The sequence below is a fragment of the Eleginops maclovinus genome, chromosome 22 (assembly GCF_036324505.1).
Source record: "Eleginops maclovinus isolate JMC-PN-2008 ecotype Puerto Natales chromosome 22, JC_Emac_rtc_rv5, whole genome shotgun sequence".
NCBI classification, from domain to species: Eukaryota; Metazoa; Chordata; class Actinopteri; order Perciformes; family Eleginopidae; genus Eleginops; species Eleginops maclovinus.
Window position 1 is genome coordinate 4,719,528 of NC_086370.1, and position 16,985 is coordinate 4,736,512.

At 40.4% G+C, this 16,985-nt stretch overlaps 1 protein-coding gene across 1 annotated transcript in view; it reads right to left on the reverse strand.

The window, feature by feature from the left end:
• The window catches only part of dntt (deoxynucleotidyltransferase, terminal), a 113,762-nt gene that overhangs the window by 74,294 nt on the left and 22,483 nt on the right, over positions 1–16,985 (reverse strand). The window contains exons 4-6 of the mRNA XM_063875660.1: positions 9,214–9,384; positions 3,260–3,331; positions 2,948–3,071 (exon numbers count right to left, since the gene is read on the reverse strand). Coding sequence (XP_063731730.1) covers positions 2,948–3,071; positions 3,260–3,331; positions 9,214–9,384 — 367 coding nt within the window. The remainder of the gene's footprint in view (positions 1–2,947; positions 3,072–3,259; positions 3,332–9,213; positions 9,385–16,985) is intronic.

Here is a 16,985-nt window from a genome sequence, read left to right on the forward strand (position 1 = left end):
AGCCAGCCATCAATCATATCCTGTTCCTCTGGAGAAGTGGAGAGTCAGGGTGAATTAAAAGTAAAGTAACGAGTGATATGTTCTGCAGGAAGATAGAAGGGCACTAGCTGCTGCAGACACCTGACCATTATCTCAAATAGAGATACTGATGGATTGATTTCCATGCATCTGACTTTGTGTTTTTATTTTTACTGCGCATAAAACGTTTTTTTTCATATAACAACATTGACTATAACACATCTGTTGTGCAACATCACTTAAGTGTAGGATGCGTATATAAATATACACACAATACATTTTTACTGGCTTCTATCTCTTATTTAGACTATTCAAACAGGGGCGGTTTGTGTATTAGGGCGATTTGGGCAACGCACTACCAACGGGAATAAGAGGGAATTTTGTTTCTAACACAGCAGCAGTCGTAATCAGTGTCCTAGACGTTAGATCTGTCAAAAACGTCATTGTCCAATCAGACTAAAGTCGTGCTTCACATGGTCCGGCCCCTTTAGATGCGATTTCAGTCAGGCTGAAAATCGCCCCAGGGTCCTCTCATAGACTCTCATGTAAAATGCTTCTTTTTTTTCAAATATCAGAGCTTTCAATGTATCTCTATGGGTTCTGGGAGGGCTTGCACTTTCGTCATACGTAACTGAGAAAAAAAGCGGGCAGCTTCTTCGATCAAGTCACTCACTACTCTCAAGATGGCTAGCATTCAGTGCAACTCCATTGTGTCTTTGAAAGAAGTTCCTTTTAGTCGATGTGCAAATCCAGATAAATTCTGATAAGATTCTGGTTCCCTGGGAACAGACGAGGGCTACACATTTACAAAATCCTGAATTACATGTCTGTCCGCTATAAAATAAATAGGCGATAATTCACGTTTCTGCTCTTAAGATTTGCAGAACACAGTGGAGAGATCAGGGTTCAGACACATTTCCACTGTCAGATCTGGCATTATTCCTGTGCACGGACCGGAGACTGCAGTGTTCCGGATGATGGATTACTACCAGTGTGATGAAGATGTCTGTCAGCATAATACATCATGGGATGGAGTTTCAAACTGAATGGGAACCTGCGAGTGGTTTAATATCACGTTTTGAATTACCAGCTCATGCAGTGCTACAGTATGTGCATCCTGAGCAGCAGAAGAGGCATACAAATGAAAAAGCTGCACATCAGTACTTCCCTTTGAGACGTTTAACCACGTACATTAAATGCTCTGTGGGGTTTCTATCACTGACAACAATTGCGGCTGATGCTATCGATGTGTCTGAATGCTCCTGTATTCCTGTTCACTCAGGTATTCCTTTCAGAGTAAAATCACTGCAGGTACGCTCTGAACCAGGGGTACACTACTGGCTTTGAGTACATTAACATTTACCAGACAAAATTACAAACATTAAAAAGGACCATACCTATCCGTTTTTAAAATGTCTCTTTGTTTATTATCAAATTAAGCTAGGAATGCTAAGATTTATTTTTCCTTTTACCAGTGAGGTTTTGTTTCTGTGTTTGTGTCTTTCAGCAGGATTCCTTTTATACTCTTTACTCTTTGAACTACCAGACTCATTACTATAGACTACACTTGTTGGACCAAAGAACACCATTTATGTTTGTTTTTTCATTAACATTGAGTGATAGGGGAAATATTCTCACTAATTGTAAAAATTACTTCCGGACTGGGTAGCTCACGTGAACAGAAACAGATATCATATGTTGAATATCACTGGCCTAAACTCTAACTTATACTATTTTTTAACCAAGTCATTATCATTTGTTTTTAGCCACATTGGTGGCATAAGGATGGTCATTTCAGTCAAACCCTAACCCTGAGCCACTGCCGGACACTGATGTATTGTTAAAAAACCTCAACTGTCATTGAGAATTAAGCCTAATGAACCCTGGCCTTTTCTCCAGCACCTCCATAAGATCGTAATGTGTACGCAACTTTTGGATGGATGCGGTACAGTGCAGACATTTTAAGTATTATTGGACTTTGGTGATCCCCCCAAAGTGTGTCTAATACAGTCATCTGTCCGAAATGTTAAGAAACAACCTTTGACCAAAATGAGCGACATTCCCATCAGCCTTATCTACATTTGTGTGGCAGATATTGGTCCAAACTGATCTCGTCCAGGCTTTGAATCCAATATGCACAAACCTTAACAACTTCCAGGTCTGTCACATGAATCCATTTGGCCCAAAAGTAATCAGAGACTAACATTGGGAAAGAGAGGTCTGTTAATCAGCAGACATTTCTTTTGAGGTAAATCAATTCCCCTTAAATCACTTCAATGTAAATAGCCCTTTTTTAAATCAAAAGGTCCATAGAATTATAAAAGGTACTAATTGAAAAATACAGTTATTTTCCCTCCTCTGTTTATTTGAATGAACCCAAGAGGGAGTGGCTGGGTTAAAGGAGAAGCTCTGTTTGCGGAAGATGATCGGAGGAATAAGTCATTTTAGAAAAAAGGTCATTTTATCACTTGGCATTGCCATTTTGTACTGAATAATGATATTATATAAGGATGATTCCCCACAAAAACACTTGAAACAAATCATTACTCTCCCCCGTAAATCAGCCAGCTCCCATGGTCTTTGCTCCGATGGCCCTCTCGGCCCAGCTGATTGATGAGAGATCATGGGAATTCCACAGCAAGGGTCCCCTTCACAGTCACTGTTCATTGATTTTTATTAAAAATAACCCTGCTGGCTTTCCCATTGTGATTTCACTGTAAACTCCCATCTTGTCACATCTCATCTCACTTTAGAGAAAACACATTACAGCTAGCACTTCACATAAGGACTCTCATATGGGACCAAAAGGATTCCAAATGATATGCAAGGCCCCGTCTCTAAGTCTTTTTTTGGAAGCAGACTCTAGTTGTCATTATCAGCCTATCATTTATGGAGTGGCAGAGCTTAAATTGCTGAGATGTTGACGTACCACTTTGTTGCATCCGGTTTAGATGAATGCTGGGGTCTGTCAGAATGTCGTTGAATGAGCGCAGCCCTCTGCAGAACCACTTCTCCGCCGTCTTTGGTCCAACCCCAAACACACTTGTGAACAGCTGGCAGGAAACGAGGTAAGGACGTAATCAAGAAGACATGCTCTGAAATGACTTCTCAGGGAGGGGGTTAGCATTCAAAAGTTTTTGAAGAGCTTTATGTCCTTAAGAGATAGCAAATGCAAATCAGATTTCACTGCAAAGCACCCAGAAAATAGAGGAAGCAAAAGAGTTGTTTTTCATTTACTGACCTTAAAAGTCTGATACCTTTCATCAGAGAGTAATTCCTCGACTTCAAACGAACGGCCACATTGGAGCAACTCCTGCGAAACATCAGAGTAGATGATTATATAAGGGGAAACGCTCTCGGTGTCAGCATGTTTTCTACCCAGGTTTCTGTTCCATCAGCAATTAAGAAACGGCCTCAAATTGCTGCTCATTTGAAAACAGTTTCCATTTAAAAGAAAGGTGCTTCTTGTGTCCTCATTTCCATTTCTTCTCGAGCAATAACGGCTTTGTTGTTGTGAAACCGAGGATTTATGCCGTTTTTATGGAGTACATAAAAAACCCAAGACAACGATTTCCCCATCTTCTATTGTTTGGAACTTTTGCTACGTGTTTAATTGTTTGCCACTCTCAGCAGAGCAAGGCTAATTTGCTTGTCACACTTTAACTGTCGCCATTATGTGAACGCATAAAGCAGGGGTGACAAACATATGGCCTGCGTGCCAAAAACCGGCACGCCAGAGGGTCCAATCTGGCCCTCGGGATGACTTTGCAAAGTGTAAATATTACATAGAAGACATTAACTTGATTTTACAGCTTTTATATATTTATTATGTATACAATTTATACATTTAGACAGCAAAAATAACTCAACTGTCTTCCTTAATATTTTCCACTTTGGTTTGTATGGCGCTGTGTCAGGATTACTACACAGATGTTGAAATGAATGTAAGATCATTTCTAAATTCCGAGAAGTTGTTTGATCATAAAGTAAAATACTATATTGATCAACTAAATATTCTGTGCCTCTGTAGATACACTGTGTATAAACTGGGGCATCAAATTGTTGAACTTGCACTTATAATTTCTTAAGAAATGTCAGGTGTTCATAATGGTTTGTAAAAAGATAGTTTATTAAATGTTAACATGTTCAAAATGTTATTTTTTGCACTAAAACAAAGGCAACAATTTGGAGTTGTCGTTATGTATGGGTTATTATGCTGTGATTTTACTGGTCTGGCCCACTTGAGATTACATTTGGCAGCATGTGGCCCCTGAACTAAAATGAGTTTACCAGCCATGGCATAAAGTGAGGCAGCGGTTATCCAGCTAATATCAACCATCTTCAGTTGGCCAAATTGTAAAAGTTGAGCCTGCACTGAAATAACTGAAACACTGACTTTAATGACATGTATTTTTGTCAACAGATTTCCCAGCACTGTATTAGGTTAGTTGAATGCAATAATATTAAGTTGAACCTACATTTTTTTTTATATATAAAATTATTGCTTTTTACTAACCTTATACAGTTATGTGACATTTGTTGACCTAATACACTGAATTAAACTCAATGTTTCAGGTTTTCAGTGTGTATATCTTTGTTATCAGTGTGCATTTTAAGCGTATACATGGCGGATTCACTTCTGGTATCATGAATCAGTGAACCTGAGATCCTGACTGTGAGTACAGTGCAGTTTAAAGCAGCCTTCACTGCTCAATGATGCATCCACCCGTCCACCTCTGCTTTTCAAGCCTCCGGCTAAGGCTAACCTCAGACGCAAGGATAATGCTTCAACACACTCCCTGCTCGGGGGAGGACACACACACACACACACACACACACACACACACACACACACACACACACACACACACACACACACACACACACACACACACACACACACACACACACACAGAGAAAACACATACTGACTATTCATCCCCAACTCTTCTTCAGTGCTCCCAGACTTTCATGTCAGTAGGTTTTATATATTTTCCCCCTCTATGGATGTTCAGTGCACTTCTGTCGCTGCTGATGGTGTCAGTCCGATGTGCACAGGCACATCAGCCGTTTTGTTTTTACTCTGTTTGGTTTCACTTTGTTTTTCGTGTCGTGTCATTTTCTTGTTTTGAGCCACGATCTGTTCAAAGACACATGTGGGTACAACAAAAACTCATCGGCTGGGTGTAAGAACAACAACAGCGAGAGGTCATTCACAGGCAGTCTACTTCAGTCTCTCGGGACATTTGCGCTATTTTGTTTAATGAATGTGCCTCAGTGCTGACAGAATTGACAGATTCGGAGACTCGCTCTGAGACTCCGTTAGGTTTAATGTGTCAGAAGTTGGAAAGCACGGCTCACCTTGTTCTCCGGCGGGGACTCGGCGCTCTATCCAAGCAAACATTTTCTCGACACTTTCCCTGACAACTTGCCATGTTTTGAACCCCGAGCGCGACTGTAGGTGAGGGGATGATTGCCCGCCCCCCCCCCCCCCAAAAGACAAGATAAATTGATGTGATGCCTGTCAGTGTGTGCTCATGTGTTTTTTAGTCTGTCTAGTACTTGAAATGTCAAAACTGTTTCTGATATCTTTTTGAAAGATTGAATTTTGATCAGCCTTCAGCAGCAGTGTTGGGTGTAACGCGTTGCAAAAGTAGGCCTAAGAGTTACAGTAATGTATTACTTTTTGCTGTAACGCAATAATATATAATATATAGCTATAATAATAATATAACGCATTACTTCTGAAATTTGGGTAATATAATACCTGTTACAATGCTCAGTAATGCAGTTACAACACGTTTTAACCCGAAATGATGTGGTGTTTAGTTTCTAAGAATTCACAAACATCGCGAGACATTCCGACACCAGAGAAATAATTGTGCAGGTAGAATAGTAACTCAGTAAGTCTGTTTACTATTGGTTAAGAGGGCTGCAGAAACAGATTCGCAATGCAGAGCTGCAGATTCACAATGCAGAGCTGCAGATTCACAATGCAGAGCAGCAGATTTACAATGCAGAGCTGCAGACTCACAATGCAGAGCTGCAGATTTACAATGCAGAGCTGCAGATTCACAATGCAGAGCTGCAGAAACAGATTTACAATGCAGAGCTGCAGACTCACAATGCAGAGCTGCAGATTTACAATGCAGAGCTGCAGATTTACAATGCAGAGCTGCAGATTCACAATGCAGAGCTGTAGATTTACAATGCAGAGCTGCAGATTCACAGTGCAGAGCTGCAGACTCACAATGCAGAGCTGCAGATTTACAATGCAGAGCTGCAGGCTCAAAAGGCAGAGCTGCAGGCTCAAAAGGCAGATCTGCAGGCTCACAATGCAGAGGTGCAGATTCACAATGCAGAGCTGCAGATTTACAATGCAGAGCTGCAGACTCACAATGCAGAGCTGCAGATTCACAATGCAGAGCTGCAGATTTACAATGCAGAGCTGCAGACTCACAATGCAGAGCTGCAGACTCACAATGCAGAGCTGCAGATTTACAATGCAGAGCTGCAGATTCACAATGCAGAGCTGCAGATTTACAATGCAGAGCTGCAGACTCACAATGCAGAGCTGCAGACTCACAATGCAGAGCTGCAGATTCACAATGCAGAGCTGCAGATTTACAATGCAGAGCTGCAGACTCACAATGCAGAGCTGCAGACTCACAATGCAGAGCTGCAGATTTACAATGCAGAGCTGCAGATTTACAATGCAGAGCTGCAGATTTACAATGCAGAGCTGCAGGCTCAGAGAAAAGACAAGAGAAAGACAGGAGGAGGGCAGGTAGGCCAAAGCAACAGAAGGTAACTTTCTCTGGGTCTGCCTCTTGAACCCCGAGAAGTTCAGAGACTCATGGCAGAGTGTTGAAGATCTGCAGCCTCTGTCCTCTGTGGAATCGCCGGCTTTTAGAAAGCTTGTCAGCCAAACCCCCGTTAACACACCAATGACAAGGTGAGCTAACACTGCCATAGAGACTCGTTCATATACAGCAGGTTACAGGGCCGTGCAGAGGCTCCACTAACATGTTATTAATGACAAACAGCGAAGTAATGTTACCGGTATCACATATTATTCAGCCCATTAAACGGAGCATGAGTTTAATTTCAGCATACTGCCATAGATAGCTTTAACGAGCTTTAATGAGCTGCAATAAACTGCATTTCATCATTTAAAGCCCTACTTTTGCGGTTATTTTTGGTGAAAGTAACTCAAAGTAACTCAAATGTAGTGTAACGCATTACGTTTCAGAGACAGTAATAATGTAATGTAACTTATTAGTTTAAAAAGACAGTAATAAGTAATATGTACTGTATTACATTTTTGGAAGTAACTTGCCCATCACTGGCCTTCAGTAACTCAGAACTTTTTTTTTCTTAAAGATGAGATTCTACTTCGGTGTCATCTGAAAGTGGAACATTGGTATTAAAAGATTAAGCTACAACAATATGCACAACATCTGAGGAATGCCATACAGCTGTTTCATCCTTTTAAAACAAAATTGTGGAAAACTGTCGTATTCCAGAGTTATCCGGTCACTTGGTGCACATCGTTTTATGCAGGGTAAATTTCAGCATTTTTACACTTCTTTCAAATGGTCATAAACTGTATGTATATTTTCTTTTTGTATTGTCTTTATTTCAACTGGCTCCCAATTTTCTCTTGCGGACAAAAGATGTTAGCTCGGATTCATGGGCTTGACCGAGTTAGAAACAGTAGTGGGGACACTTTTTTCAGATTAAAACCCAGTTGCAAACATTACATCAATACATACGCTAACAATTCTTTCTTGTCAGCTTTCCTTCAGGGGAATTTCATTAGGATCACTGTTGATGTTTTAGTTCATTATTTATTTTAATATTGTTGTTATGTTTTCTTCTTGTTCTGTAAAGCACTTTGGGCATGAAAGGTGCTATACAAATAAAGTTTATTATTATTGTTCTTTATTCATTATTACTAATATTAAAAGTGTCGCAGGTCTAAACTGCACCACTTGGATTACCAAAAATACACACAAGTGTGAACAGTCCTCATGATTGTACATGTTCTATGTGCAAATATACCTTTCTCAAAGTGTAAAATTCTTTGTGCATGCTATTTTCAGAACGTTTTTAAACAAATCATCCTAATGCAAAGTGGGGGGAAAAGCTGGCCATTAACAGAAGTGGTGGGGTCATGTTCCCAGCATCCCCAGTAGAAATGCATCCAGTCACAGTTTGCTGCAACACCTTGTGCTGTAAGTGTTAAATAAACGTTTAGCTACATCAGCAGGTCATCTGCATAAGTCAGTATATGTTGTAAATTCCCAAATTTGTTCACATTTATTTGGCACTTTAAAATGTTCCCCAATAACTATTGCGACAAGATACCTGATAAGTGTGGCGAATGAACTGTATGGTAGAAAGTATTAATACAAATTCTACGGGTAAATATATTTGTATGCGGTAACAGCATTCCGAGTTTCTTGAACAAGTCACAAAATAAAAACGTCACATAAATCATCTTCAGCAATGTTCCAAACACCAATATTTTCTTCCCAACATAACTTGATGCACTTCTCTTTATGATACATAAGCTCTTATGGAGGTAACTTATTCAAAGATAAAGCTGGGGCTCTGATTATTCCTCTTATAATCATCACAACACTTTCTGATTTCCCTACTTGATCTATGGCACTTAACCCCAAGCCTACTGGTTCTGAGTGAGGAAGAACATCTGTAAAACAATATTTTTATAGTGTTTTTTGTCAATTCTGTCTCTAAAATGTTTGTAACATTAAATGACTATACCGTTGGCCTTGATTGTTTTTGCTCAGCTTTACTGCTGACCATTTTCCAGTGCATTTCCATGAAAGTCTCCATTGATTTTGAACGGATATTAGATCATTTCCCAAAAGAATGCAAATGAAGTTGAAAAAAAGGAAAATAAAATCAAAGGAATCATAAAAATGAGTGGTGATAGAGGCAATCCATCACAGTAAGTCTTGCATTATTTATAGTTTGCACACAGAGACGGATTTGAAAGCTCTCCGTGTTTGGAAATCTGATTCAGCTTCTGAAAACCTTTGCATTTCCAGGCTATAGAATCAAAGCCAAACTGGAGTGCCAAACTCAATACTGCTGTTTCATGAGACCACGTAATACAGATGGATGGCTGTCATATTGACTAGACTCTGTTTGCAGACGGGGTCTTACCTCCATCACCTCCTTGGTGTGCTGCCCCAAGCAGGGCAGGTCCTGTGTGGCCCCCAGGCACCACACCACCCAGGGCAGACACTTCAGAACAGACGCAGCTCTCCTGAAAGCCAGACATTGACCATCCATGTTGTTGAATTCATAGTTCTCCGCCAGTACTTCAAAAGCATCCTATAGGGGGGAAGAGGAAAAATGTAGAATAGAATATCAGATCAAGAGCATCAAAGGACAGGCTTATTGCACCCATTACGTCTGTTTAAAGCCATTTAAACATGAAAAATGAATGGTTATCTTTACTATTTATTATTACTTTTGTCATAGGGTAAGAAGCCAAATGCTGTAGAGGCAAGTGTAACAAAAAGCATGCTTTTTAATAAATTGAAGTTGGTTCCAAAAAAAGCAAAACTAAAAGAGCAGTCAAGGTCAGAAAAAAAGGGTTCGTAGCAAAACAAAAGGATGGACAAATCAGGATAACACGGCGAAACATATGGAGCAAAATCCACAGGTAGCAAATGCAGACACGAAACATGAACAAGAACCTTGACAAAAAGATTCAAATCGGGGAACGTTGATGGCATTGAACAGAGACGAGGAACTGACAGTCATATATGCAGACAGGACTAATTAAATTGATAAAACAGAGCAGGAGAGAGCAGGTAATAAAAAAAAAGGGGTAGACAATTACATAGGTGGGAAAACAAAGACAGCGAGGAAAAACAGACGTAACCCAGGGGTGAAAAGCTTTGCAAAGTAAAACCAGAACCACAGAGACAGAACATGACAACTTGAGGTTTAAGGAAAATAATCTTGGATAGGTTTTGAAAAGATTGTGGTTTGGGTTGGATAACTGTGAAAGTTAAACTCAAACCCTAACCCTAACATTGTGTGCACAAACATGGTTTTAACATGGACGCAAATATCCCAATACGTTTCGGACAGGCCTCTCTGCACCTACTGCTTTGTGAAACTGAAAGTGAAACCTAAAAACATGCAACGCTGAATGGAATTTACAGGCTTACTGAAACTGGATAGCAGTTCAGTTCTATGTATATTACTTGATCGTTTGGCAAAATTCTTGTATTTTTGGGGAGCACGTACAAGCATAATAATTGGGGAAAAAAAAAAACGATTTTTATCAGCCAGCGAGGACCTTCTGAAAACAGTCTGCCTGTACCGGAAGTAGCAGACCACTCTCGCGTGACTTCACGAGTGTAACTGTAACGGTGTTGCAACCATGGCTAGCAGTACTAGTGAGAGTGATTTCAGCGAAAATGTGTCTGTTTCTGTTGGTGCTGAACATGATGAAAGCGTCAGTTAGCTCTCTGATGCCCCTGAGCTGTCATCAGATGGAGATATCGACATGGCAGAGCCACTGAGGGTCCAACCATATATGTTTGAGCCCGCCGTGTCAGACGCTGGGAGTGACAGTGCCAGTGGTGAGGACGACGGAGCCGGTGGAGGGATAGACCACGATATAGATCGCCTACAAAATACAGAATGGTAATTAGTATTCCTAACCAATCAAATACGTATTGCTAAGTTGTTATACCCTTTGGGACCCATGATAATGCACAACCAGACAATCGTGCCATTGGCATTGTGAAACTGAAAGGAGTCCATTTATTAACAAATAGTAATAATAATGTCAATGACCAATACAAAAGTCAATTCTAGATACATGTACGTAACATTACAGGGGGCCACTGCCACACTGCACACAAAAGATCCATTAAAAAGCTGCCCCGGCCCTACTATGTCACAGTTCATAGTACAAAGTCAGAGAGTATGAGGACTGCATCACTGAGATGCATGGTCTACAAAGCACTTATGATAATGTGTATAGATTAGACACGTGGATTATATTTATATAAGCTGCAGAAGGCCGCAAATTCGTGGCTTCCCACTCGCGATGTTCGCCATTTTAGCTAAACAGGACGAAACACACCGGCAACAATGGATGCCAAACTTGTGGTTACACTTGTGACGTCACGACGGAGCTCTGCCCCCAAGGGTCTCAAACAAGAACGTTTTCAGGGATTTCCTGGCGCGCAATTTTAAATAATGAATTACTCCGTTAATTCGACCGCAATGACATGGGTTGCAATGATATATGTTATTCAGTTGTATATGTACTATTAGACTGTGTGGTGTGTAGTGCTGCACTTCAGTAGGCCTTTAATGTGTTTAATACAAAAAAAAGCAAGCTCTTCAAACAGGAGCAGCACCTGACCGTGTTCGCCTTTGTTCTTGTCAATAATACTATCATCTTTAAGGTCTCTATCGTTTTATTGTATTCCTGCTTTGGATGATCAACACTATTAATCACTGCTAAACTAGTAGTTGGAGTAGCAGGCCCCTTCTGACCCACATCTATAAGGCTGATAAGTAAGGGATAATGACCGCGTTGCTGCACATTATCCTGCTTATTACACGGCCAGATACTAAACAAATTAGCGACTTGACTCCCGATATTAATGGAAATTATTTTATTGACTCAAAAATGATCGTATTTCTTCTGCTATGAAAAAAAAACCCTGTTCCACGGCGCACCAACGGCTGGAATTGCGACAACAACAACTTTACGGTAGCACTGATCGAGGTTTTCTGTAACTGTTCAAGTCCATTCACAGTTTCTGATCCACTAACAAGTCTGTAAACCCTGCAGAGCCCAGATCGTGTTCCTGTTAGTGTTTACTTCCTGTCTGTCTTCTTCTGGTGATCGATCTGACGTCCTGCGCTCCGTCCTTTAACATCTTTTCCTTTCTCTTTCTTGATACTCCTTAACAACGGTGAATAAATCCTTGACAGTGGTCTTTACTACTGGATTAACAACGTGTCACGTCTTCTGAATTGACCAGAATCGAGTATTCAACTAAGCCATGTAATAACCACTGATAACCCCTAGCTGATAACATTGCATGAATCTCCATTTTTCCATTAACATCAAACCAAGGAAAGAGAGAGAGAAAACCCAGCGAAGAAAGTGAGAGCTAGCACAGATGTGTCAGTTGTGCATTCACATGTGAGACGCACTGACCCGTACAGGACACCAAACAGGGAACAGAACTCCCTCCCGCTCACCCCTTCATCACTCCTCTCTGTCACTTTACAGCAGGACACGCTGCATGTTGGTTTCATTCTGGATGACCAGACAGAGACATTAGAGGCTAGCAAACCGCAGACAGGAACCTGACATTTTCCACTTTTACACAGCAGGCTCCTCAGGGGGGGGGGGGTTGGAGGGGGTCTATGGGCTTTCCCTTGAAGGTAACATGGTGAAATGATCAAATAGGCTTCAATCAGGGTCAGGGTATGAGTCTAAGAGATCACACAACTCAGTGGCAAAATCAGCTACTAACTGGTTAAATGGGATGCGTCATTAAGCAGGTCAGAAGTATACTGTATATACTGTATATACAGCCGCGGAAAGAATTAAGAGACCACTTTATTATCATGTTCTCTTGTTTTATTATCGCATGTGAGAGTCTGGTGGTGCGCGAGCTGCCACCAGGGGGTGCGCGAGATGAAACATGTAATGGTCTGGTGTAAAAATATTACACAGTGTTGTTTTTTAAGTGGGATTTTTCCATAGATTAAAATAAAAATCAGGAACAATAAACATTTCCTTTGTAATCCCTTTTATTTTAAATAAAAAAACTATAATTCATTAGTTTTTGATAGAAACGTAGAGAAGACAGCCGCTGGCGATAAAACAAAGCTTTATTGCGTTTTGTTTTTTTTGGTTGCGTTTTTTTTCTTTTTTTGGGGGGTGCGTGTTTGAATAAATTTAAACACTAAAAGATGAATTTGCAATCCAGGCATTGTGCAAATGGCCAAATGGTGGCGCTATCTCCAGCAAACCCTTTAAGTTATTGCACTCTAAGAGAATGAAGCAAGAAAAAAAGACATCTCTGTCACACTTTGTGATATTGGCTTGCAGCTGGATATTTGTGTTGCTGCTGATGTGACGAGCTACTGTTGCAGAACCGAGTGAAAGGAAAAGATGTCACCACATGAGAGTTGGATCATCAATAGAGCCATTTATGAGCTAAACCGGTCATATTATTATGTGGGCTAAGAGTCTGAATGTCTCTGAGCTGCAGGTGGGCTCCGAACTGCCATTATTTCTAATAGGCAGCACTGAGAAATGGAGCTAGTTTTATTGAAGCAAGATGGTTAAATTCTTTAAAGGGAAGTACCAGGTATGGTTCTCCTTTAAGCCACCTGCTAAAAAAGCCAGAAAAAGAACAGTCTATTATGTGAACATTTACTGTAACTCCTCACAAAAGATTTAGGACATTTCATGGAAAAGTAACTCAACACAATTATCACGTTTTGTTCATTTATAGAAGCACAGCAATTGCTAAAGTGTTGCTGCATTCAAATTTGCAGGGCATACCTCCTGCTAAAACCCATTTTGTATTATGTGCACTAATGTGATAATTGTATTGTATATTATTTCAAATTGTAGATGTGGTATCTCACTATGTAGTTTTAATTGGTGTGATATTACACTGAATGCCTCCTACACAAATCATTTTCCAGCCCACCTATTCTATTATTTTCTAATTGCACTGAAGGAGAAACTGTCATCTTTGTTTTCTCTGAAAATCAACTAAAATCCTCAAACGTCTTTGCTCAGTCTTTGTGTTCTTTTGTGAAATAAATAAACCTGTTCTCTTGACAAATGAAGTCCAACTCCCACCCCTCGCTCCTGCCTCTTGGTCCGTCTACTTTTTGTTCTAATGTTTAATTAACGTCCCACCATTTACCTTATTTGACAGGCTTTTCATGCTGTTCAGGTTTTGTGCAAAGGTCGTGTTTTACTGCAGACATTTTGACTTGTCATAGTAGGAAAAAGGCAGGTGTGACCTAATAACAATGAAACTGTACAACTAAAACGTTCACAAGGACAATACCTGTACCCAGAAACTAAAGCACATAAATGGAATCAGTCATCCTTTGTTTCACTCTTCCACCTTTGCTTTTTCTATTGTTGTTTCTTAGCCCTACATCTGAGTGATTAGATACTGACCAATACAAAACAGGCTTCACATCAGCACAGTGGCGGTTCTAGACCAATTTTACTTATGAGAGGGGCACAATAAACGCAGCTTAAAAAAAGACAACGACAGTATAAAATAAATGTGTTGAATAAACTTAAAACCCAGTCATTGGTTTAGTAAATTTAAGTTTGGTTGTAACCAAGTAACAATTGTATTAAATCACATAAATAGTATTTCTGCAAAACTGAATATAAGGTTCAGTTCAATCTCTGCTGTACATCCAGATATCTGCATCCCAGGCTCCACGTTTTCTCTTTCACATTACAGCAACAACATTCTGAGATTTTCTCTCAACGTCTAGGTTTGAATCTGAATTGAAGTAAAAAGGGAACAGCCTCTGGTCAGAGATGCCACGTGTTGTTTTTGTTCCTGCTCGCGCTTCAGCCGGCCAGCAGCGGTGTCTGACTAATGCTGAGTTATATTACTACCACCTATCACGCCAGCGCTATAGCCAATAAATCATAATATTATAAACTTGTCTTTTGGAGGGGGGCCACAGTGGGTTCCAAGGTCAGCATTACGTGGCACTGGCCCCCCCTCTAGAACCACCCAGCATCTTTTAGCATCTTAGGCAAGCAAATACATCAAGATGCTTCTGAGAACAGTCAGTTGTTTGATGCTCATTCGGATCAACACTACCAGCAACCTATATAAACTACAGGGATTCACTGGATTTAACCAGGCCAGCAGGGGGCGACAACCCTAGTTGCAAAAAGTCTGACTGAAATGAAGCACAGTGCCAATTCGATCAGAAACCCACTCTACAAATTCTTTCTCTGACTCCCCCAACAATCTTTGTGCTGTCGCCAAACTTTAAAAATGTTCTCTTCTCTCCTGCAGTCAACTGTCATTTCAGGCATTAAAGGTCCCCTATTATACTATTTTCCAACAATGTATTAAAGGTCTCAGATACGGAACATGTCTCTGATTGGCTGAAACACCAAACAGATCGTTGTAGCATCCCATAACCCCCTCTGTTTCAGCCCTTTTCCAAAAGTGCTGATTATGTGTCTGTAGCTAATGAGCTGCTGCCGGCCACGCCCCTCTGAGGAGTGATTGGTTTGATTTGTGTTACCTTGGTTTGTTTTTGGCTAATGGTTGCATAAAACATTGTGGCGTCACCAAGTGACAGCTCATTTTCAGACTGGTTTTTATATGGATCAGGACAAAGAGGGGGGACTCATATTTCTGTAGAAAAGACATTAAAAAAGTGGATTTTGCGCAATAGGTGACGTTTAAGGGTTTTCTTCTCTACCTGCAGCTACACCTAAATATATACAATATCACGATGGGTCCAATGCCAAAGACTTATCACATTCTTATCTTGTCTTCATGTCAATAAATACACTTTCATAACAAATAAGTCTCTCCTGATTAAAATGCCCTTCTTTTCACTTCAGTTATTATCTCAGTAAACCTTTTCCTAGTGAGTTTATGGTCTTAATTGCTTTTAGTTTGAAGTCTTCCTTCACTACAGCATGATCTTAATTTTCTAAATGGTTTTCTGGATTGTTTTAATAGTGTATTAACACCAAGAGTCACAGGGCTTGCCCATTTAAGCTTACTTCCAAAGCTCACTTTACTTTTGGTCGGCTGCCTGTGGTGATGAAGATGAAAGTAATTCCCTTGTTTCTGTCTCTTTGTATTTTATCCAATGGACAAACTATGAATTACAAACAGCCCAGTGATTGTCAATCCCATTATTTAGCACTACTCTTTCTATGAATCAATTTCAAAGGAGCTTTATTTAGCTTTCCAACTATAGCCTCTAGTGAAACAAGCGGTCAACACTTAAACCTCTTTACATTGTGTTATTAAGGTCATTTTGTGTGTGCTTTAGTTGAACTTCTGGCCATATACACATCTTAAAGAATTCCCTCCTGAGAGTGTACTATCTCATCTTAAACCTTACATACAAGAGCTTACAAATAAGTCAGTTCTGTTCTTAGTTACTCATGGCATTTTGGTTAACATGTCATATTATGCTACCTGTAGCTTGCAGCTACTCTGCCCTTTCAATCCATAATGAGTAGGGTGAAGATAAGGGCAGTAATAGGAATACATTTCAAATACCAGCGGAATCAGTTCACGCAAAAGGTATATACTATAAGCCAAGGACTAAAGAAGAGGAATTCTAAAACCATGACCTGGACTCGATAGAGTCACAGCTCAGGGCAGCCTCAGACATATTCATGCCTTGGTTTCCTTTCCCCTAACCAAGCCTGCTATCCGAGTTCACTGCACCACCCGCAGTCATGTGCAGAAATGCGGCCTCAGGTCAGTGAGCAGCAGACTTTAGACCAGCTTACCCAGGAGATGCACTGACCCGTTTACTACAGCACATGGAAAAGGGAACAGGAATTTACATCCCAGCAAACAAATACAGCCTGGCTATCTGCACAGCATGCGACAAATAGATGGAGGAAGCTGGTAATTGGATAGGTGATGGTGCGTGCTTGTGTTGTGCCAGTGGTTAGTGTGCATTGTACAAATTGTTTTCCACATGTGTGTGATGGCCACAGACACGCAGGGTAAAGCAATTACTCTGCACCCTCACTTGTTTCACCTCATTTCAGTTACAGTCAACAGTTAATGCCTAACATATTGTCAACACAAGACAATTTGTTTTGGCCATGGTTAGTTTCCATGGCAAAAACATGTCAATAAGCCATAGATTCCAGGAGTTTATGCACAAACAAAACAGTA